The sequence below is a fragment of the Anas platyrhynchos genome, chromosome 3 (assembly GCF_047663525.1).
Source record: "Anas platyrhynchos isolate ZD024472 breed Pekin duck chromosome 3, IASCAAS_PekinDuck_T2T, whole genome shotgun sequence".
Classification (NCBI taxonomy): Eukaryota; Metazoa; Chordata; class Aves; order Anseriformes; family Anatidae; genus Anas; species Anas platyrhynchos.
In genome coordinates, this window is record NC_092589.1 from 93233803 (window position 1) to 93257373 (window position 23571).

Genomic DNA, 23571 nt, shown 5'->3' on the forward strand with positions numbered 1-23571 from the left:
AAATGTGGAGAAGACGATGACTATTTAAAACTCCAGTTTTATTAAGCTTTTCTATGAACTCTGAGAAGGTCTGGTAGTCTAATCACACAAACTGCATGGGCAAATACCAAGCAACACCAGAACAAAAGTAATGAAAACAACAGCACATAAGAAGAGCCCTGTCACCACACTGTATTAAAAATAAATAAATAAATAAATAGAATTGTAGAAATCAAAAGACAAATTCACCAGAAAGCAATTAAAAGTACAAGCTTCCTTTTGCTTTCTACAACACTTTCTAGAAGATTTGTTTAAAAACAGGAAATCTCGAGTTCTCATTACTAATGCATAGTACATATGGAACTTCTTTCATTAAAAAAAGATAGAGTGAAGACAAAGGAGAGAATCTGCAAAACCTCCATTAGGTTTTGTCTCTCTGTATAAGAAAGGAACTAATTCAGCCCCCCAGCCTGTACAGAACAAAAACCTACAAAGAAAAATGGAGAAATTTATATTATGGGCCTTTACATCAGAAGGATGCACATGACACATCCAAGAATAAATCTTGAATTAGCACGTTTCTCTCTATCTGCAGAGCATCTTCATCTAGCTCTACCCAAGAAATTAAATATTTTTAGTCGCCTATTTTTAAATATCTTCAGTCTGTCTTCAGGAAAATTAACTATTATGATTGTGATAAAGCTTACTATTTTCAGTATTACTAGAACACATTGAGAAGTTGAGGTAATAACTTCAGTCTGTATTATCTTTATGTGATACACATATATACATACTTTTCATCTATAGATGAATGAAAATGTATGTGTTATGTATGTTACTAGCCAATGAGAAAACATCTGACAGCAGTATTGGAACACAATGGCTACGTTGAAAGAAATACTGAATGGGTAACACCAACTGAAACTTTGCTCTAAGCAGAGAAAGTGTTTCAGATGTGATGAAAATTACTACCTACAAAAAGATACATGATAATTATCCAAGTTGCTGACAAACACCTGGTTTAGTTTTGATCTGAAAGAACAATTACTTTTTTAGTTATCTTGTAAAGGTAAATCTCTGAATGGGAATCAGCAGAATACATCAAGCAAACAGACCATAACAATTAGCCCTTAAGCCAAAGGTTGACCACCCACTAAATGGTAATGGCGATAAAGATAAAATAATACAGCTATGTTGGTTCCAGTTTATAACCATCAAGGCAAGTGGAAAGCAGAGCACAAAAAATCACTGTTCAAAACTCAGGTACCCAAGAGGTACCTCAGGTACCCAAATCTATTAACACTAAAAAGCAGGCATGCCTCTTATGGGGCAAAGCACATTGTAACTTGATTTTTTTTTTTCATTATGCAAGTCACATGTTCGCAAGAAAGGACTTCTTTCCCAACCAAAATCAGCAGTGCAAGGTAGGTGTACTTTGACTTTGCATGTGATCAACAAATTACAGCTTGTATCCCTAAAGACACCAACTGATATGATTTTTTGAAGAGGTGATTCTGAAATAAACCAATATTCAACAGTACCATCCATCTTGTGCTGTTCTTCTAGCAGGCATACGAAGATCACCCTGGGGCTGCAAAACACCTATGTAAGCATCCCCTCTGAGGATTCTATACACAAACAAGGCTGATGAAATGATTTCCACACGTTTTCTCCAACCTGAATCAATCCTCCAAGCTTAGTATTACATTAGCAACAAGTTAGTGGGTTCGTATCTATTGCAGGGAATATAAAAAGGTTCAAATAACTAGTATTTTGCAGCCTGAATTCTAATGTTTCATTTTCATATCCACATAATTTCCCAACTCAGGGCTGCAACTTCAGTTCAACTTCCTTTTTCTACAAGTAATTTGTACCAGTCTTGACCAATATCTCCAAAGGATAAATGACCACTGAGTGGGATATAAATACAAATACTGTTTCAGATCTCAGCTCTGCTCTCTGTCTTTTGTTGAACTTACGCCATTTTAAAATATTTGACTCTCACACTCGTCCTTCTGCTTTTTCCTGTACCGTGAACAGATAAATAAAGGAAACAGGCTCATTATTACAGAAGGGAAACAAATTCATTGAAAAGCAATCCACAAAGTGAAGGGGGGCAAGGGGACACCAAAAAACAACAATTAATGCTACAGTAGATTTTCATCAGTATGATATACTTCCAAATTATGAAAATATGAAATTTGTCCTTCTTTTTGTACTGTATTGAAAATGTTTGCTTGTTCTTGCATCAATAATTAAACAGGCACAAGTATGCTAAGACACTTCAGACAAGTTTTGCTTTCTCTTGTATCTTAGCGACATGAAGTGAATCTGAAAGGTTAAGAATTTTTATTTGTAGCACGCAACTACAAGATGAAATAAATTTGAATAAATTAAAAAAATCATTTTTAAAGTGTCAATAAAAAGTAATGGACCATCAGTCTTAAGTCTCTATTATTAACCACAAGGCTCAATAAATATGAGCTTCCTCACTCCACTAGCACGTCTCTATTCCACATTCAAAAATTCTTCATTTACATTACAGATATCCTCCTACATTTGGAGAATCCAATACTCTCATGCTGAAACTTCTGGTTGTGTCTGCCAACAGTTTTGTGGCACAGATTTTGATAGAAAGTCCGAACAAGTGTTATTACAAAGGTAAGGATAGCAGTAATCGCCATCTTTGGCAACTCAAGGGCTCTCTCAAGTCTGACTTCAACTAGTCATCCATGTGTTATACTGTTCTTCTAGGAGCACTAAGATCTAGCAATGCCAAATTGGTTTACTGAACTTATTCTTGTACAGTAGCATATCTACTGTATCTCATTTTCTGCATTTCACTCTGACAAATGGACTAAAATATAATGACTGAAAATTACTTTAAATGCACAACGTCTTGGATTGATAGCTCATTAGTGAAATATTTTAACCTTTTTCAGTTCACTTACAGTGACAGAGGGACATCAACTTCATAGGCAACCTCAGTATTAGGTTTAAAGACAATTTCAGATATGCTTACGTGGAAGTTCTGTAAATTCCCCTCCTCCCCATTACTTTTTCCCTTCCTTCTACCCCCCCCCCAACTTCAACTTCATTGTTACTCCAGTTACATGAAAGCCTGGCAGCAATGATGACATCAGGAAAAAACAAATGTTAACCTCTAGGTACTAAAATTACAATTCTAAATGATAAAAACAGATGCAAACAACTACTCAATTCCTTTGATTGATGGCAATCCTTTAACTTAAGAGATCTCTGGAAGGAAGGAAATGGCAATCTGGAACACAGGTATCTTAGTCTGGTTTCTTTTCTAAGAAAAAGAATGAGTTTAGAAGAGGTAACATTACAACAGAGTTGCAAATTCCTTGAGAATACACTCATATAATAAAACATTCTTAGTAAAAGTTTATGGCCAAACTCATTTCCAATGATCTATTTAAAGGACAAGAAGACATGTATGAGTGCAAATAAAACCAATTCACAGCATAACACACCAGATTCCATTACAAGGCTTTTCCTTGTATGCTTGGGTACCAGCAGTAAGAAACATTTGGTAAGAGGGAAAAGAAAAAAGTATCTTCTGAGACCAATAATAAAGAACTCTGCAGACACAAAGGCACACACACCTGTTGCCATGTGGCTTTTTGCAAAAGCCACACTGCTTGCTGGGCACCCAAACATGTTTACTTTCACTAGCAGAGGTATGTTCCAAGCCTTCCCGTTTAACAGTTGAAATGTTATCTGGAATAAACAGTGGAGGTTCATCAAGCGAAAGACTTTTGCTACTTCTTCTCTGGCGAGGTTGAAGATTTTTATCAATTCTTTTTGATTTTTTTTCTTTATCATCCTCCTTTAGATGTTCTACCATAGAGGCATCTTTTGCCTCTGACTCCTCCTTGGTGGAGCTATTTGTTTTTAGCACAGTTGCAAGCTGTTTCTGGGCTTGCTTCTGACCAAGATTTGAAATATGGCCTGACACTGTGTGCACAGAGTGGTGGGTATCTTTAGAACAGCTTTGTTGTGTAGGAGATTTGTCAATTGCTCTCTGAATTGATGACTTTTGTCCTTGCCCAGAAGCCTGGACTCGGGGTATTTTCTTCAGCATTGTATTGGTCTGCTTTTTTACTGTGGTCCCTGAAAGACAACTCTTTGTTTTCAAACCAAGATCAGATTGTTTCTTCCTAATTTTAACAGGGTTGTTCGGATGTTGATGACTATCTTGCTCATCTGCATTCCGCTTCAGACCTGCTGGAGATGGACTGTGAAGACCTGAAACAGCAATACCAGCTCTTGTTCTTGAATTCCTTGTGTCTTGTTGCACTGTACCTGATTTCTGTCGAGTACCTGCAGTCAGATTTTGCTTATTCTGTACTGCAGATTTACTGTGCCGAGACCTAATATTCTTTTCACATTTTGAAGCAACACTAATTTGTTTATCATCATCCTGAACTTTTGAGGTCTCAGGGCCTTCTACTTCAGTACTGCTGATCTGCTGCTGTACATCTTCGCTTGCATGGTCATGAACAGTGCTTTCTAAAATGCTATTTCCTGGGTGAACAGAAGTAAGCTCCTCGCTTTTCAAGTCTTTATTATCAAACTCTGTACTGTCCAGTAGTTCCTCTGATGAACTTACAGTTTTCTCCACTCCTTTGCCATCATCTACAGGCTCTGTTACACTTTCTTTTACTGACAATGTATTTTCATCAGGAAATTCCACACTATGGGAACCTAATCTACATTCAACCCCCTCTTCCAAAGAGCCAGACAAATTTGAAAAGGTCTCATAAATTTCACTTGGATTCACACAAACGCTAGATGGATCATTAGTTTCTCCAGTTATCCCACTTTGACCATGTTCTTCTGTTATCTTCTCCAATTCCTCTGCTCTATTTTCAGTCTTTTCTTCCGCAGAAGTTTCAGAGCCCATTGAATCAATCACATTATTTCCTTCATTTTTAGCTGCAGTAATTTCAGTATCTGCAGATGCTGAACAAACTGAGTCAACACTCCCAGACTCAGTTTTTGTTGCAACCTCTGTTATTTCCTTTGTTTCTCCAGGAGCAGTACAAGCTCCTGGTAACTCAGAACAACTTAACTCTTCGGATATTTCTTCAACCTTTGCCTGCTCAGGTGTTTCAGACTTCACTTCATTCACCTCTTCAGGACCAGGAAGAGGTTTTGTATTACTTTGGGAAGCAGTTACTGCTGCTGCTGCTCCTTCTGTCTGTCCTGATCGCCTTGTACTACGCCTAACTTCTTTAGGCTGTTCTGCTTTCACAGGCGTAGCAACATCTGCCTCTTTAGCTGGACTTTTCTCTTGTTGTTTCTGTCCTGTTTTGGGGGCAGATCCACTTTTTACAGTGGATTTCTTGGTACTGACAGGAGGTGCAACATTTGAACGCTTGGCCAGTGTGCTCTGTCGCAAACTCCGTACTGGTTCTATGAAGGTAAAGAGAAAGTGTCTTAGCTATACCATGTACTGCTATATGCAAACACAAGACTAATCTAGAATAGAAGTGATTGAGCCTACTTTACCTTACTGGACACAAAAAGAACTTTGAAACTTAGTTAATTAAACTTAGAGAAAATAAAAAAAAAACAGTTTGAATGGAAAAAAATCGTTACTTTTATGGCTACTAAAGCTCTGAACAATATATGAAAAAACAGAAGTAGCTCTCACAATAAAAAAGACAAAATCCACTCAACTTTTCTAGCACTCAACCTTTTCTACTCTTTCTACTTTAAGTAAAAATTGCATAAAGTTATATTGTGATAAGTATAAATGCAAATTTTACAAAGTTTTTAGAGAACACAGTATATGAATCTGAAATCCAGTCACATTCTCACTTAATGACAGATTGATTGTTGTAAAAGATAAGTAATAATCAAATTTAAGTGCCTTTTAAAAGTGTATTCACCAGCTTTGTAACATAGGCTCTTTCTTAAATTCTGATTTCCCTATTAATTTTATCTTAACTCGGCCTACTCTTTGGGGACAAAGTAGAGCTGTCAGTAACTCCACCTGTTCAAGAAGTTTAAAAAAACCCTGATTATATACAATCAGCTATCACAATTTAAATATGTGAAATAACTGTTAAGCATGTTGAGATATCTATATGAAAGACTTTACAAGTGCAATTACTGTAACTTTAAAACAAAAAGAATACACACAAATAAGAACAAACAGAATTAAAAATTTTAATTGGAAATAAAGAGCCATGCTAACCTAATTCTCCAATACTGTTTGAAAATACAGCATGGCTGTGTTAAAGAACCACAGTGCAAATCTGATTTAGGTAAAAGGAACAAAGTTTAAAAACATGTTTGAGAACCACAGGTCATAAGGAAGAGTATTTGTTATAGAGGAATTCAAATTGAATAGCACCCTACTGATGCCAATCTCTGGCTCCCGTTTATAAAAAAAAAAAAAAAGACATAAAAAAGGAAACGCCTGTACTCCACACAACCAACTACTAACAAATACTTGGCATTTATGAATATTAGGAAGGGATTATAAATATTTAGTTGATCTTGAATGTGCAAAAACATACATCCCATATTGAGTGATCACCTTGTGCCATTAAACGTGGTGACTTTCTTGGTGACACGACTGACGTTTCTTCTGAACGACTCCTCAAATTCCTGTTCGGTAAAGTTAACTCATCTTCATCGATGGTGTCATTTCCACTCTCTTTAACTCCCTCTTCATCCATAATATCATCAAGACCGATAACTGGGAAAACAAACAAACAAGAAAGATCCTAAAACTTAAAAGGAACAAAAAGTGTTGCGACTGTAAGGGTGAGTAAGGCGGGGGAAGAAACAGGGAAAAATAAATAAATTGGCCATCTAAAAACAAACAAAAAGGAAAAAAATGAAGAAAGGCAGGACAGAAAATTCCCACGTGAGGCAGTTTCAGTGTAGAAGAAGCTATCACCCAAAGCTTAAAATTTCTGTAGATAGTCCTTACAGCTTTTTGGTGGACTCACATTTTTATTGGTTTTGTTTTTTGTTGTTTTTTTATTTTGGCACAAGAAGGTCCACAGTCTTAGAGGATCAGCTGTCCCTCACTGCCCCTTCCCACCTAAGAAAAAGTGAAGAAAGGTAAACAGTAGAAAGAGCTGATCCAGAAGAGGAATGAATATAAAAATCACAGTTTTCTCATAGGACACAATTTTAAAACTGAAAGTCCCACCCACCTCACGTATCTCCATCTGCAACCCAGTTTTGGAAGGGCACGGAGTGCAGCATGCACTAGTCTCCCAGCCAGAATCAGAGAACGTTGTCGAATTCCTATCCTCCACTAACCTGAGAAGGATCCCAGAGGTTGCTCCTGAAAATAGGTTTCCTAAGAGGCAGTCAGGCCACTGTACCAGCCATTCTCCTCACTTTCTCTAAGTTTGGTTCTGCAATGGTAGCCTCTCCTATCCCAAGATCCTATGTGTGATTAATGAATCCCGGTCCCTGTAGGATGCGAAATTTGTGAGATCAGGCCAAACACCCAAGTGATTTTATAAGACATGTAGAAGGGTCTGACAAATACAACACAGACTCCAAACAATCAAGTAAGCCTATTCTTCACTATCCCAGCACCAACTCCACCATTTTTAAGGCAAACTAACTTACACAACAGAAATAAGATCTCTAAAAATTTCTAACAATTATTTTCTTAAAATTGCTTTAATATATTCATCTTAGAAACCAAAACAAGAAGATAATAAAAATTAAGAATTGTTAAAATCTTCAGCTTGCCTCTGAAAACCTGTCTGCTTCAACTCGGATGTTTTCACAACTTAAATAGAAGTTCCCTTGTGAAGCCACTGTAATAATGAGCACAGAGTAACGAAAAACAGGAGCTGTAAAACACTGCTAAAGCCAAGCAGTGATGAATAATCAAGTCTATCTAGACTGTCATTCAACCCACAGTCACATGACAGATTTAACAGAAACACCTGTTAAAGATCAAATATGAGGCTGTTTAAAATCTTTCTAAAAGTAAGGCTGAGCTTGGCACCAGGTGAACTTCATTCTGGTCCTCTGTACTTAAACAGCTGTCAGGAGCTGAAAGCTAGGAGTTTCTTCAGCTAACAACGTACTGTCACTCATTTTATTTTAACCATATTATTTAGTTACTGCATTGTATGCCCCAGTTAGAGGAAATGTATATTTCTGGCAATTACTGGCAGCTTTCTCTTCCCAATCCACAGAGCTATCTTTATGGGTGTATTTGTACACAGATATCACACACCAGCTGCACAAGACTGATAAATCTAGCGTCAGTCCACTCATCCAAATGTTTCTTCATCACTTACTTATTTGCTACAAGCTACATACTGGGGAAAATATGACACTAATTGCCCTGTCAGACTTCATTTTCCCCTAAATATGTAATGCTGGCCATTGTCCAACACAGGACACCAAACAAGATGGATCCTCATCCTAACTCAGGCCACCCTTCCTGTGTTCTGAAAGATTACATGATTAGATCCTTCCGACAGCTCCGCACTTTGGTGTGAGCCATCTTATTACAACAGCATTCCTACAGAACGTGCAGCTGGTGCGAGGGAACAGCCTGTGACCCTTCTGACTCCTTGGCGTAGAACTACACTAACTACTGAAGATAACACGAAGAATAAAAACTACTCAGACAACTTCTGAAACAGTTCTGTAGCTGATCTCACAGCTCATTAAAGCCTCGTGTTTTACATGCTCTTGCACAAGTTAATTCATTTACACACCCCCTTCATTAACACAAGGGACACATTCAGTCTACTATTGACAGACAGTTTGAAATATCAGAATTAAAGTATTTTCATACTTACAAGACTCTGTGCTGTAGCTTTAATTTTATGGATGAATTTGAAGCACAGAATCTTGTTTATTTCAAACGACCTGAGCTACAACTCGGCTATTACAGCCACATGAGGCGGGATGAGAAGAAGTCAACACAGAACCCTGCTGGGAAAGGAAAAAGTGACAAGGAATAGTAATAGATACAGAGGAGGAGACTGGAACATTGAATTATGAAAGGAAATAGAGGTAGAGGTAGGAATGTGGAAAGACAAAACCACCAAAAGCAGAAACAGACAGAAATAAAACAGAAAGAGATACTGATAATGAAAACAACAGAACAGGATAGAGATGATATTAGCAATAATTATCTACAGAAATTAAGACAGAGGTATAAGTGATAAATAATCATATAGGAGGAAGGGAAAAAACATCAGAACTGCATACAACTGAAAAAGCTGCAAAGAAGGAAAATACATAGAGAGAGACTGTGACCTATATTTATATGTATACAAATATATATGCATGAAGCACCACCACTGGCTGTCATCTTAATATATTGAGTCTGTTATCTGCAAAGTATTTAAATTTCCAGGCTACTGTCTCACTTTTCATACATGTCAAACAATAACAGAAGAACACATTAAAAATATTTGCACTTTTAAAGTAGAACTTTCCATGTGTTAAAACAAAACTGTGACAAATTTTTATTTCTTCATTGATATATAATTGAAGAAAAAAAGCCTTACTTGATGGAGGAAGGGGAGGGAAGGAGAAGAAAACACCTAAAATATCATCAAAATCTTTTAAATATATAAATATTATTAACATATGTCTTCCCTTGATTATCTTTAGCCAAAATTATACAAAAATATTCAGATTTTTGACACACTGGTCAAGGTAAATTTCAAGTGTAGAACTACAGTTCTCCTGTAGATACCAGCTCTGGTTTTCTTTTGCTTAGCTAACCAGATGGAATAACATTCCACTATTCCTGTTCTGCACTGTTGTAAATTAGCGCTAAAGACCCAACCTCCCTCCATGCACAGAACTGATCCAAAGAAATAACTAAGTCTTCAGAAAAACGTACAGTGGGGAAAACTGGCAGTTTGTTACCTACAGACAAAATGCATGCAAAATAAACATTTTCCATGTTCTCAGAATGACAGCAACATAACAAATTTAAACTTTATACAGAAAGGTTACTACCTTGGTCACAAGACACTGTGCAACTGTTCACAGGGACAGCTTGGAGGAAGGAAGGCAGAAAGAGGTAAGAATGCTGAGAAACCATAAAGCATTTGGGGCTGCAATCGAGAAGTTATATTCAAAATCACTTCATAAGCAGGTAGAAAAAAATAGATGTACATTTGATTTTAGTGAAACGAGCATAAAGTGCCTAAAACAGAAAACAGCTACAAGAAAAAAAAAAAGTATTTGTAGTCAGAAAAATCATTTTGGCTCCAAAGATTTAGTAGATGATCACAGTTTTAGCAGAAGTAATGCTGCTTTTAACAGTACTCATGAACACATAGGGTAAAACTGGGAAGAGTAGACTGCACTCAGGGGAAACCCTTTTCAAGAAGCAATCTAGAAGCACGGGAAACAAAAAATTGCAATTTAAGATATATCCCCAACAGTCTTTTTACACTCTTATAGGGCCAGTCTTCATCATTTATTAAAAAAATATCTGATTTGATAAACATAAAATACACTGCTAAAAGTTTAATTTTGCTATGAAATCCAGAAACATCTCTAGATGATATGCAATTCAAATGCCATACCATCTACTACACGTATAATAAAATCACACTGCTCCAGTGAATAACAACCTGGAAAGCTACAGAATTTATGAGAGCTGAGAAATGCCCAGTTAGTACGAATCCTGCTTACTTAGTTTGATTTTGGCATATATATGCATGTGTGCATATATACAGACACAGACACAAATATAATGAATAAAACAAGGGAAGAGGAAAATCCCAAATCTGGGGCTGTTGACCAGAAGTCAGACAAATCTTCACAGTTTGGTGGCAAATCACCACAGGATTTGTGGTGAAGGAAACCATATGATCTCAGCTATCAGGGGTTTCGGCCTGACCTGCCATGCTCAAACTTATAAGACTAGTGTATAAATTTCCAGCTTGTCTTACAGCAAGAAATAACAGAATGAAACAGAACACCCCCCATCACTAAAGTACCAAGTCTGAATAAAGGTGTTGCTCTGAAGAGCTAAGTCATATTCTTAACTTCACATTTTCCATTTCTGATTAAAGAAAAAGGATCAGAAGGAAAAGACAAACAAACAAACAACAAAAAGCATGCACACGCACCATCCAAATATCAAAGACAGCCTGGAGCTATTCCACATGATCTACCTGTGTTGATCACACAGCTCTTTGGAGAATAAACACCTTACCATACTGATGAAGGGAAACAGAGACACCTCAAACATGATATGGGACACCTCTGAGTATTTCAAAAACTTGTGTTTCATTTAATTTTTGAAAACCTCGTTTTGTCAAATTCTGTCTTTTATCTGGCAAAGTCAGCAGTTGCACCAACTTCCACTAATGCCACTAGGTCTCACTGCCAATACCTACTTCAGGACAGTAAACCGCTTCCATTACTGCTAAGCTCCTGAGATCTGCAAATAGGTTGTGCCTTGATTCATTGAAATAACAGAAAATTTCCCAGCTGCTCTACACGAGCAGCAATCTGCACCATCTAATCCCACAAACCAGCAACCCAACCACATCTTCACAATTTAGCAGTCACTTCTCACAAACACATCCTAAAAGGATTTCAGCATAACAGCTGTTAATTTGACCCATACCCTCTCCAGCTTGGAAAAAAAAGTCATGAAAAGTTACTTCCATCTCTGCTCAAAAGCATTAACAGATCTGGAAAGGATTTTGTCTTCTCTGAATATTCAACTGTTCAGTCAAAGCTGAACGAGACAATTCCATTCTATTTCTCAGTGGTAATTACAGAGCAAGCTCATAGAGCAGACAAAGATCAATAATGTCATCTAACAAAAAAATTAGATCCAGCATAAAGCTGGATTCAGGCCAAGACACGAACATGAGACTGCTTTACTGGCACTGATACAGTTCCTCATATCAATACACAGGCAACAGACATCTATTTTCATGCTCCTCGCTATCTGTCATATACTGGTACTGCGGACTATGATGCTACTATGTTCCCTGTGACAATTACATGTAATCCAATTTACAAAGCAGTTTGTGCATTTTCTGTGGAAATGCCTCCAACCAACAGTGATGGAAATCAAACCTCAGCTCACAGAAGTCTATGTGGTTCTGTCAAATAGATAAGTGCATAGGGATGTAAACCAATTGCTACCAGTACCCATCACATCCAGTCAGATCACCACCTTTGAAAGAGCTCAGCAGTAACAAAAAGCTTAGTTCGTGGTGAATGGCGTGCAATATAAATCCTAATGCTGAGCAAGACAGATGCAATACTGATGAGTAATGACTTTGGGTTAGGCCTGTGAACAACGCTCATCAAGAACTTACGTCAACCCAACAGTAAGAGAAAGGGCAGAACACAGACCCACAGGTGAAAACAAGTTAAGAGCCAGAATAAAGAAGGGGTTCTTAAGACTGATGTAACTGAAAGCCAAAAAGCTCTAATCTCCAAAGTAAAGCAGAGAAAAGGCTGTTAGTTCTGAGAAACTTGATATACTGCTATGCAGGCCTTACACCAGTCCTCCTGCCACAAAAATGTACCATTTGCACATGAAAAGCTCACGTTTAAACAAAATCATACAATCACCTAGACTGGAAATGCCTTCCAAGATCATGAAGTCCAACCATCAACCTGACCTACAAGGCCCGTCACTAAACCACATCCCTTAGTGTCATGTCCACAAGTCCCTTGAATACCTCCCAGGATGGGGACTCCACCACTTCCCTGGGCAGCTCGTTCCAATGCTTGGCCACCCTTTCCTCAAAGAAATTCTCTCTAATGTCCAATCCAAACCTCCCCTGGAACAACTTGAGACCATTTCCTCATGTTCAATATAAGCCCTAACACTTGCCACCTGAGAAAGAAAGACCAACACTGCAACCTCCTTTCAGGTAGCTGTGGAAAGCAATGAGGTCTCCCGAGCCTCCTCTTCTCCAGACTAAACAACCCCAATTCGCTCAGCCGCTCCTCTCAACTCCTCTTTTCCCCTTCCCCAGCTTCGTTGCTATTTCCACACACACTCAAGCAACTCAATATCCTCCTTATAGTGAAGTGGTGCAAGGTCTCCTGGTTGAAGTCAGCATCTTGCTTTGTGCACAGGTTTACAAATACTCTTGAACTCTTTGCTCAAAACAAGCTTCCACGTATCAGTGAGCCATGCACTCAGCTCCTTTGATTCACCTGTCAGACCTAATTCCACTTCAGCCAAATCACCTCAGTCCAACTATATACTTTTATCTCTTCAGCTTACCCACAGAAGAAGATAGCATGAAATTTGCACAGCAGAAGAACACAAAGAAATTTTCACCACTTTAAAAACTGGACAAAACAGGACATTTCAGCTATTCACGGACCAGCAACCATGCTAAGCCTGTCCTTTGCTGGCCTTCTGAGCTGATTTTCAAAAGGATTTTGCTCCCGTTCTTAAACTGTTCCATGGTCTTGATAAGTGTTTTGCAAGATACTGTTTGTAGGTCTAAAATAAATACCAATAAATACAAAAATTTCTGCCTCTGCAGAAAAGATGGTTCATCTTCAGGAGCCCAAACAACTGCTGTCCCCTGCAGAGTTGACAGTGAGAATCACAGCCATCTAACATTTCAGCTTAAAGAATAAATAAAGAAATCAAAAAAAATAAAAAAAAAAAGAAAACCAGAACACCACCACAGACTTCCCCCCCCCCCCCCCCCCGCAAAAAAACAGTATTTCCTAGGTTGTGCCCAGGTTAACATAACTTTTTCTTTTTGTAAGGTTTTACTATACATTTGTTTTTACCAATTTATCCTAAGGATAAAAGGGCTAACAACCAACCGTTCCGTAACCATACTGCTTAATGCAACACAGATTAAATTTGTGGTGATATCCTACACAAAAGAGGAAAAAAAAAAAACACCAAAAAAATGAATGAATAATAATACAGCAAACTACACTGTATGAAACACCAAAGGTGTTACAGATCTAAGGATATAAGCAAGGCAAGTTTTGTAGGGAGAACTGTTGGGTTCTCTTCCCCAAACAAAATGATATTGGAGCAGAGAGGAGCTTTCATGCATACATTTTGGAAATATCAGCCTTTCTATCATCAGTTCTTACAAAGGGTATTATCATCTTCTGTCACTGCATTCTTACCAGCAGACTATCTACGTTGCCTTAGATCACCAACTCTAACACAAATCAAATAAATCATGAGGAATAAGGACAAACAAAGAAACACTGCTTCAAAATGATGGCTGTTATTCTCAACTTAAAAAAAAAAAAAAACACCACTGATAGAAAAATATTGGGGTCCTACCATCTCAGAATAAAGACAAGACCTTCTTAACAAGACCTATAAAGAACAAGCAACAACAAGAACACAGCACATCCTTTTGGATCACTATGACACTAATTGCAAATTGTATGTTTTTATTTACATACTGAAACATGGTTTGAGTCTTGCTTTTATATTTAAAAAATAAATTCAGTAACCATGAAGAAGTTATACCAGTTTTGATTCTCTGAGCCTGTATGCAGCCTGAATAGCCACAATTAATGAGCTTGCTCATTTATTTTAACAGACAGCAAGCTTAAAAAAAATAACTTTAAAAAGTTAATTGTGATTATTTAAATATCAATACTGTTAATTACTCCACTTTTTAGAGAAATATCCAGCTAGTTTGCCAAAAAGTCCCCAAACATCTCCCTGTAACTTCTCAAATATCCAGCTGTACCCTATGAGTTAATTCAAAAATTTTAAATGCAGTATAGGTTTATAGAAGGATACACAGTTGTGGCTCTGTGAAACAAGAACTCACATCATTGTTTTACTGGATGGAAATAAACAGAGAGGAAGATTGGTTTAACTGTGTACACTGCAGTCTTATGCACATTACAACTGATATAATTTTGTTTGGTAGGTTAAAGACAAAGCGTAAGCACATGGACTATTACAAGAATAAACAAGAACATTAAAGATGGCCTCAAACCATATTGTATTAAAGCAGTAAAAAGATCAAATATCTTGGTTTCTGTAGCTCACTTTGTCATTGCCCTAATGAGTAGCATCTTTAATTTACAGTTTTCCATGCCAAAATACCGCTTGATTTAACAAAGGTGAGAATTCAGTCTGTTAGTAGAAACAAAACATATTATACTACAAAATTGTCAAGATTTTCAGAAACAATTCATAAAAGCTACCAGAAGAAAATGAAATGCTGATATAAGTTATATGCACTAATCTACAACACTTTTCAGTAATGAACCCAATTTAAAAAACAAACAAACAAACCTTCCTGTCAAAAACAAACAAAAAACCCTATTAAGCAAAGAGTACCTTTTTACCCGTTACAGTAAATTCAGAGTAATTATTCCAACTATTCACACTATAAATAACTTAGGAACTGGATTGTAGTTTTGTTCCCCACCCACATCCATCTTCTAAAACTGCTCCACAATTCCTTAAATGATTTTTACTTAAAAAGCTGTGCTCTAAATCAGTTCCAACTCAGGTGTTTCCAAACCATAATAAAGAATTGTTTGAAGCCAACCAAAGCAAAACACCCAGTATCAACTCCACGCTACAACTCCTAGCACTAACAGAATAACCGTGAGGTCAGAGCAGTAACAGAAGCTGTATTCCTCAAACACGCCTCTTGGTAATCCTGCACTATTAAATTTTTGAAGACAACTAACAATTTCACTAATAAGACATAGTTCTTATGCTAAAGAAATCAAACTCTAATTGGGAATAATTTACACAGATTCAAGTCAAAGCCTAGATTAATTTTGACCCAGATTAGGAACTTTCCCCTGTTGTTAAGCGACCAAGTTAAAAAAAATGCATGTTTTACATGCCAGGCATGTAAGCAGCACAACAAAAGGGGCAGGAAAGAGACAGAAATCCCAAATTATTATTTCTACCTTATGAAAAAGGGTTGGCACTACAGTATTAATGTATTTTAAATTGTAATCTTAAAAAATTATAAGATTTACCTGTTGAACAAGGCATCTGGAAATTGGGATCATTGCTATCCAAAACAGGCAAACAGAACTGGGCACTTGCAGATCCTAGCATAGGATCCTTATCGCTGAGCATGTTCTTCAGCGAATCCTCTAAGACATTTTGACTTGTACTAAAATCCTCACAGACTTCATTCTCCAGGTTGGATCCTAGAAATAGGGCATCATCTAAGTGTTCAGTAGGAATTAAATGGTTAAATGTATCAACTATATCCATGAAGTCTCCTGTGTGTCTTTCAGCCCTATAGAAAGACAAGAAAAATACCATAAGAAAATAAGCTACAAATAGCAAAAAAAAAAAAAAAAAAAAAAAGATAAAAAGAAAAAAAAAAGGAAGAAGAAAAAGAAAAAAAAAACACCTAAGAAACCAGCAAATTGTTTTGGTTGTTTTGTTTAATAAAGAATGTTTAAGGTATTTTAGACTTGTAAAAAAATAAAAAATAAATCTGCATATGGCTTAGCATGGCCCATTACATATCTAAAATCATTTCTCTTGCTGACTGCCTTTACAAGAACTTGTATGCTAAGTTAGTAACATAAGCTCCTCCATCAACATCAGTGTTGGCACTTCTGCAGAATACGTACAACAAGGTTTAAGTGAAACATTTCCTTTCTAAAATTTGTTTGAACCTTAACCAGCCCAGGTGCAGGGGGTGGTACAGAAGTCAACAAGCATGGAGCAATGGCACTGCAAGGGCACATCTTTCTTCACCTTCACATACGAAACCGCGGTCAGCTTCCACTAACAGCAGAGCAGAGCTCAGGAGCCTGCATACTGGGCCCCAAACTGAGAAGGATTACATTTCTGCCCCTGCAATTCATGGCAAGTATCTATTTTTAAGCAGTAGAGTCTTATCCCTATTTTTCACCTATGATTATATCCAATAACATTATAAAGTTTTATGTGAAAGTTTGACCCCAATTGCATGTAAGAATTCTGTCAGACGGCTTCAAAAGAGCCAGAACCCTTTTGTAAGTTTCAGTTTTGAAGAAACTTAAGACTTAAGGAACTGCAGTCAAAGACAGCACCTACATTCCCCTACATCACTTCATTGTGATGGAGCAGAAGAAACAACTGTTTCAGCAAAGATTCAACTGATAAGAAAGTACAACTACACAAGAGATGAAAAAAATAAACAAATTGCTTCTTCAGGGGTTTAGGACCATACATTTCAAGTGCAGAGAGATAATTATAATAAATATGTTAACTTTGGGGTGCAATAAAAATGAAGCAGTGCCTGGCATTATCTAGAGAGCCTAGGAGACCAGTTTTGGCACATGCAAAGCTGTTCATGCTTCTGCAAGGACACAAATTCTCTCCAGCTCCTTCCTCTATCAGCCGCCTCCCACACACTAGACAGGATTTTATTTTTTGAATGAATGCACTAATTAAAGGAAAGGGAGAAAAGGGGGTTTTACAGCTTCCAGTGCTTGAATTAGCTTCTAGATTCCCATTCCAGCAACCTGCTGCTAAATGAGCCCAGTATCTACTTACGCTTAGTACAGCAGTAAGTACGCTTTCTTATACTTATTAACTGGATATTTCTGTTTTAATGACCAACAGGGAAAATCCTAGCCATACACATACTCAAGTGCTTTGTCCCAGTTTCAACCCTGTTATTGTAATTTAGTTTTACAACTTCACAAGTTTGCATGAACTACACACGAGCATGAAATTATTTTTTTTTGTTAAAAACATGACAGTCTTTATTCTCCCATCTGTCAGTCCAGAAAGAAACAGGGGTCAGGTATATCACTGCAGAGCATGGTGTCTTTACAGTATCTACACACTAACCATGATGAAAATAGTCTAGTGCATAACATCCTACTGACCGAACAGTCAGCAAGAAGAAAAAATGAGGCCAAATTAGGTGCCTTTACTTACAAAGGTAACAGCCTTACAGGAGGAAACGTGTTGTATTTGAAAACTCCCTACAAGAAAATAAAGACTTTTTTGTTATTAAGCAGTGCATCTATGTGTATACCACGTCAACTAGCATGTATAGCAGCCCATATTCTTCTCCCAGATCACAAAATAATATCCAAATTTGGCAACAAACAAAGTAGCAAACTGTAACTGAGGAAGTGCTGTGCCCTTTTAAATAGTCTCTTTTATTAACCTTAGGCAATGTAGTTACAACAATCTGATACTACACAGGATAAACTACAAGAGCTGGAGTAGCTCAGAGTAGGAAAATAATTGCAAATGCCACAAGCCAGTACTTCAAAACAGCCTCCTGTAATGACCGTGTTTTTTTTCATATTAGCATCATGCAAGCATGTGAGTCATGCAAGCACATGAGTAACAGGCACAGGACAAACCAATGGCAAACCTCACCACGGACATCACAGATATAACACTCACAAATTACTGGAAGAACTTTTTTGTGCACAATATAATATAAATATATTAAATATAATGGGGGGGAGAAGGGTAGGGAGCTTTGAATATAACTAGAGTAATCTTTCTCAAGAGGGCTTTGTTTGTTTGTCTCCTGCATAGGAGGGGAACCTTTATGTAATGCCTGTTACCAAAGCAGCGCTATCCACTTCATGAGGAGCAGTTGCAAAGTAACAAAAGCTCTGGCAGAACTGCAGCCCTTCATACATAGCAAGGCTGTCAACAGAATTAACCTCTTCTACAATGTTCCTTGGGGGAGGGGGGGAGAGAACACCTACAGTTTTGCAAGACCCATCACGCGGCCATCCAGAACACCAAATGCATTCTTACAGAACTCAAAACAACTACACATTGAATGGCCTCAGCCATCTTCAATTAATCACAGAATCATAAGGTTGGAAGAGAACTTCAAGATCATCTGGTCCGACCATCCCCCTACTACAAATACCTGCCACTAAACCATGTTCCCAAGCACCACGTCCTTGAACACCCCCAGGGATGGTGACTCCACCACCTCCCTTGGAAACCCGTACCAATGCCTGCCTGCTCTTTCTGAGAAGATATGTCTCCTAATTTCCAACCTGAACCTCCCGTGGTGCAACTTGAGGCCATTCCCTCTGGTCCTATCACTAGTTACCTGTGAGAAGAGGCTGACCCCCAGCTCCCCACACCTTCCTCTCAGACAACTGTTGAGAGCAATGAGGTCTCCCCTGAGCTTCCTCTCCTCCAGGCTAAACAACCCCAGTTCCCTCAGCCACTCCACACAGGACTTGTGCTCCAGGCCCTTCACCAGCTTTGTAGCCCTTCTCTGGACACGCTCCAGGGCCTCAATGTCTTTCTGGTACCAAGGGGCCCAAAACTGAACACAATACTCAAGGCGTGGCCTTGACATCTGTCTAGTTATCAGAGAAAACTCAGGAAAAAAATTGTTGTAAAGTTTTTTTCTGGAGCATGACTCAAGTTCTATCCACATCTATCCAAAAGAATAAAGTTCTATCCAAATTTTGTATCAAAAGATCACTGTAAGGTTATAACCAACGTTGTTTCACATAGAAATCCTGCCATCACAAAACCTAGTAAGTTAAAAAATTGATGTTCTACAATTGTTAAAAGCTAGAGGAGCATTAAGTAAAGTACTTGGGATGAAAATTTTGCTAAACTTGGTTCAAGAAACGGATGTTCAATTCCTTGTACCATACCAAGTTCACCTTGTACCATACCAAGTTTAGAAAAAGTACTTTAGCGTTACTAGATCAGCACAAGGCACAGAACCCACAGGGACTGACAATGAAAGGCAGACATACTTCTTGCTAGACCACAGATAAAGCAATAGATATTGCTTTATGTATGATATTGCTTTGTGTAGCACAGATAAAGCTACCAAAAAAAAAAAAAAAAAAAAGCTTTCCCTCTTCCCTCCTCTATGCAGGAGAGGACTTGTATAAATTAGCTTATATTTTAAATTTAAGCATATAAAATGTAAGTCCCTGTATTTCTAGTGATTTATTTAAAAGAAGTCTGGTTTATGAAAGTCCTCAAAAGTTAGACTTCACAAAAAATTCAGTATTTCCACAGAAAGTTAACAGTTTTTTCATATTATATTTATTCCTTCAAGTAGTACTATTAAGAACACCAGTCAGAAAAGTATACAAAAGGAACAGAGCTGTTTGGGTAAATAGCTTCTTAGATATCAAAAACAAATGTGAAATGCTAGCACTGCACTGCCATGGAGAAACCATGACAAAAACACAACTGTGTTTTAGTACAATAGTACAACTGACAAAAGCAGCTTTCCAGCAAAACAGAAGGAAATTGCACCTTAATTGACATGAAATTAGCTGACTACACACGCAATTAAAGGAATCCCTCTTCTGCGTGCTTTGCTAAATACTGTAACTAAAAGAGCATTCAGCATACCAAACCTCTGCCTTAGCTCACCAGAGCTGGGATGCCAGCACACCCCAGGCACCCCATGACCCCAGAGCTACCAGCACTGCTCCAAGTGCTGGCGCTGCACACAGGCAGCATTACTGCCATCCTCCTGCCCTTCTTGAATGTGGAACCATAACAGGTATGCTCACAAACGCCTGAGTGAAAATTAATGAGGTTGCCATGTGTCCATACTTAAGCATTGGCAGCTGTATTTAGTCTGACAATTTCAGGTATTACAGCTCCAAAAGTCACAGCCAAGACCCAGGTCCTCTGTAGTAACGCGCATTCTAGCCAACAGAGCTCACAGCCTCAACACACCATGGGATACAAAAGGAAACCATTACTGGACAATACACCAGCAGCAGGGTCAGCAACAATGCTGGACCTTTACAACTCTCACACCAATGTGCTTTCTACTCTGGTTCACACTGTTTCAAATTCATCATCTAGGGCAGTCATCAAGGAATAAATGACCTGACAAAACATCTCTGACAGGAAAAGCAATTCTGATTTATGAGCATCTGAATTGCAATATAACCAAAGAAAACGTATTCAGAACTGGTAAAGAAAATGTCAGTGTCCTTTATTAAAAAAAAAAAAAAAAAAAAAGATGCAAAGCTTGGATGGAATATGGTTTCCTGAGCTTTGGCCTTTGAGGATAATCAAATTTGATCGCTTTCTAATTCGCCAGCCACTCAAACAGAACACCATACCAAAGACCTGCCTAACAGCAGCACGTAACCAAAATGTGTGTTTGTAACATCAATATTGCTGCATTGCAGGTACACTGACAAAGCTGTACATCAAAAATGTCCACCCTTATGTATCTATATACCACCCACTCCCTCAAATTCCCTATTGATTATTTTAATTCCTCATTTAAAACTATGTAACTCTTAGTGGCTCTTCTTGTCCTCCCCTTACCCTAAAGTCTTCAAACACCAAGTGACCCAGATCTTACCATCCTGTTACTGAAACCTCCGCGGTCTTGACATCTGAAGCAATAACCACATCCCAAAATCTATAATCTGAAGATGCGTGCTGTACTCCTCACTGACACACTGCGGATTCCCTACTCTTTGATACAGATTATTTGATGGAAGGTCAGACAGCTCGAGATTTTTCTTTATTAAACTTCACTATCTGAAAGAATTACATTCAACTACCAGACCTGTAACTCATTTCACTGAACAGGAAGAAAAAGGATTAAATTAGAAGACAAAGAAATGCGGAAGAGAGAGATAAACCTTTTCCTAATCATACAAAATCAAATTATATCACACAAAATCAGATCTTTTGCACAGAAAAACCTTTCCTCAAAAACACGCTTCTCCCTCTACAGCTAGAAGAGGCACAAAGACCTGCACTAGATGTCATGTTCTGTCACAGAAATGACTTTACACTGTGACATCTTTCAAATTAATTTCACGAAGTAGACTGTTTTCTTTTACCGGACCACCCCATCAGTGAATCCCACAAAAGCTAATAATAATCAAAGATTATACGGCTCTGTATCACTCAGAGAGTACACATCTCTCCATATGCCTCTAGAATTTGTAAGCTCACTAAGAAGGGACGTATCCCTGAAAAGAAAAAGCTAATGACAGATTATTTTTCCATGACTATTGGTATGTTCTTCAACTCTTTTCCATCCTCACATTACTCACTACTTGTTTTAGGAATTTTCAGCATGGTCATTATATAAACATTAAGCTTTCTAATAGGTTACATCGATTATTTGTCAGTAGTCCCAGACAGAATAATTTCATTTGTGACACTTGTTGAGTTTTTCAGTGCCTCTCTGATAACGATTAATTTGGAAACACATAATTATTTTTTTCAAAATCAGCTAGATGCTTAATGGTGAAGCTTGGTCAGGTTTTCCACAGAAATATAACATCTGCCACATGCCCATATTGACACCATTCAGGTGCATGTCACAGGCAGTCCATATTTTTCATTTTGCTTTTATATAATAAACACTCACAGTTTACTGGACTTTGGCATTTCTGCTTCATAACGCTACCTTAAAATAAAAAACAAAAAACATTCCCTTACTCATCAATGTTTCTGACATAAAAGGCAAGACAATGAAAGATTACTGTTTTCTACAAATAACTTCTCTTCCCTTAGCATTTTTAAGACTTGGATTCAATGGTATTTAGGTTCCCGAGGAAAAATTAAAGAATTACAGAAAATGTAAAGAAAATTAAAGAATTACAGACTCATTAAACTAACAGCTAAAATAATTCCTTACAGCATACACATGCTCAGCTCTTTGCACATGAGTAGCATTTAAGCCATGAGATAGAACCAAACTCTAAATAGTTTCTAGGAGGTCACAGAAGTATGGTAGATAATCACAAGTTTTTTGAGCTTTTGTTTTCTTAGAGACACCTTAACAACTGCTTCCACTGTGATAACTACAATGGATTAGATACAGACAGCATGGTTTGTAGTTGTTTGTAGTTAGATGCCCTTCCATCCAGCTACGTAAAATTCATGAGGATTTGCAAATGTAACATGCCCGTATAAAACAAACGGCCAAATAGCTGAAAATGATGGTTGAAACAAAAAATCTAGGTGTTTAGAACTCCATATTTACGTCTAATCTTTAAAGCAGAACTGAAGTTAGAAGTAGCAGCTTTGTGATGAAGCAAGAAGAGAGCTGAGCCCAGCTTTGTTGTGAGCTGCACACTAAGCGTGAAGACCAAAGTTAAATTATTCCAAGAAATCCTGAAATCCTGGATTTCAAGATCTCCCGTATAGTATATTTCCCAAACCTTACCAGATGAATTTCCTAAGCACAACAAGCTGTGAAGTAGTGTTGTCAGAGAGAAGCCATGCTTACAATCCTCACACATAATCCTACAATATTTCCCCGGTTTAGCAATACGAGCATCAACTTTTACAACAGCAAGCACGCAGAACTTACCTAAGAGATTAACAGCCCCATAAAGGACAACACCACAGCTATAATTTGCTTGCTACACTTGTCACCCCATGTCCCTGTGTTCCCTTCCCAACTTCCACGCTCCTTTCTTAACATTTCTATAGTTCACCCTACAATGAATGGGGTGCTCTTCTTCCAGTCTCTCATGCCATGGCTGTAACGTACCCCTACTTTACAGACTTGTTGTTACATGAGCAATGTCTCTTCTAAACCCAATAGGCATTAATTATTTACATTCCAGCAGCAAGGAGGAAGCGTGGACAGACCGCCCTGGAGAGCCCACGCCACCCAAGGGCAGGAT

At 37.8% G+C, this 23571-nt stretch overlaps 1 protein-coding gene across 9 annotated transcripts in view; it reads right to left on the minus strand.

Annotated features, from left to right (window-relative positions):
• PHF3 (PHD finger protein 3) overlaps positions 1 to 23571 on the minus strand; it is a 48894-nt gene that overhangs the window by 24558 nt on the left and 765 nt on the right. For 2 of the 9 annotated variants that reach the window (XM_072036310.1, XM_027455049.3), the window contains exons 2-4: positions 15958 to 16226; positions 6554 to 6715; positions 3609 to 5421 (exon numbers count right to left, since the gene is read on the minus strand). In XM_072036310.1, coding sequence (XP_071892411.1) covers positions 3609 to 5421; positions 6554 to 6715; positions 15958 to 16201 — 2219 coding nt within the window. In that variant the 5' untranslated portion in view covers positions 16202 to 16226. Of the gene's footprint in view, positions 1 to 3608; positions 5422 to 6553; positions 6716 to 6971; positions 7067 to 7290; positions 7447 to 8804; positions 8941 to 15957; positions 16227 to 23571 lie in introns of those variants that run through there. The other 7 variants (XM_072036313.1, XM_027455055.3, XM_038175987.2 and 4 more) reach the window with 6 other exon arrangements.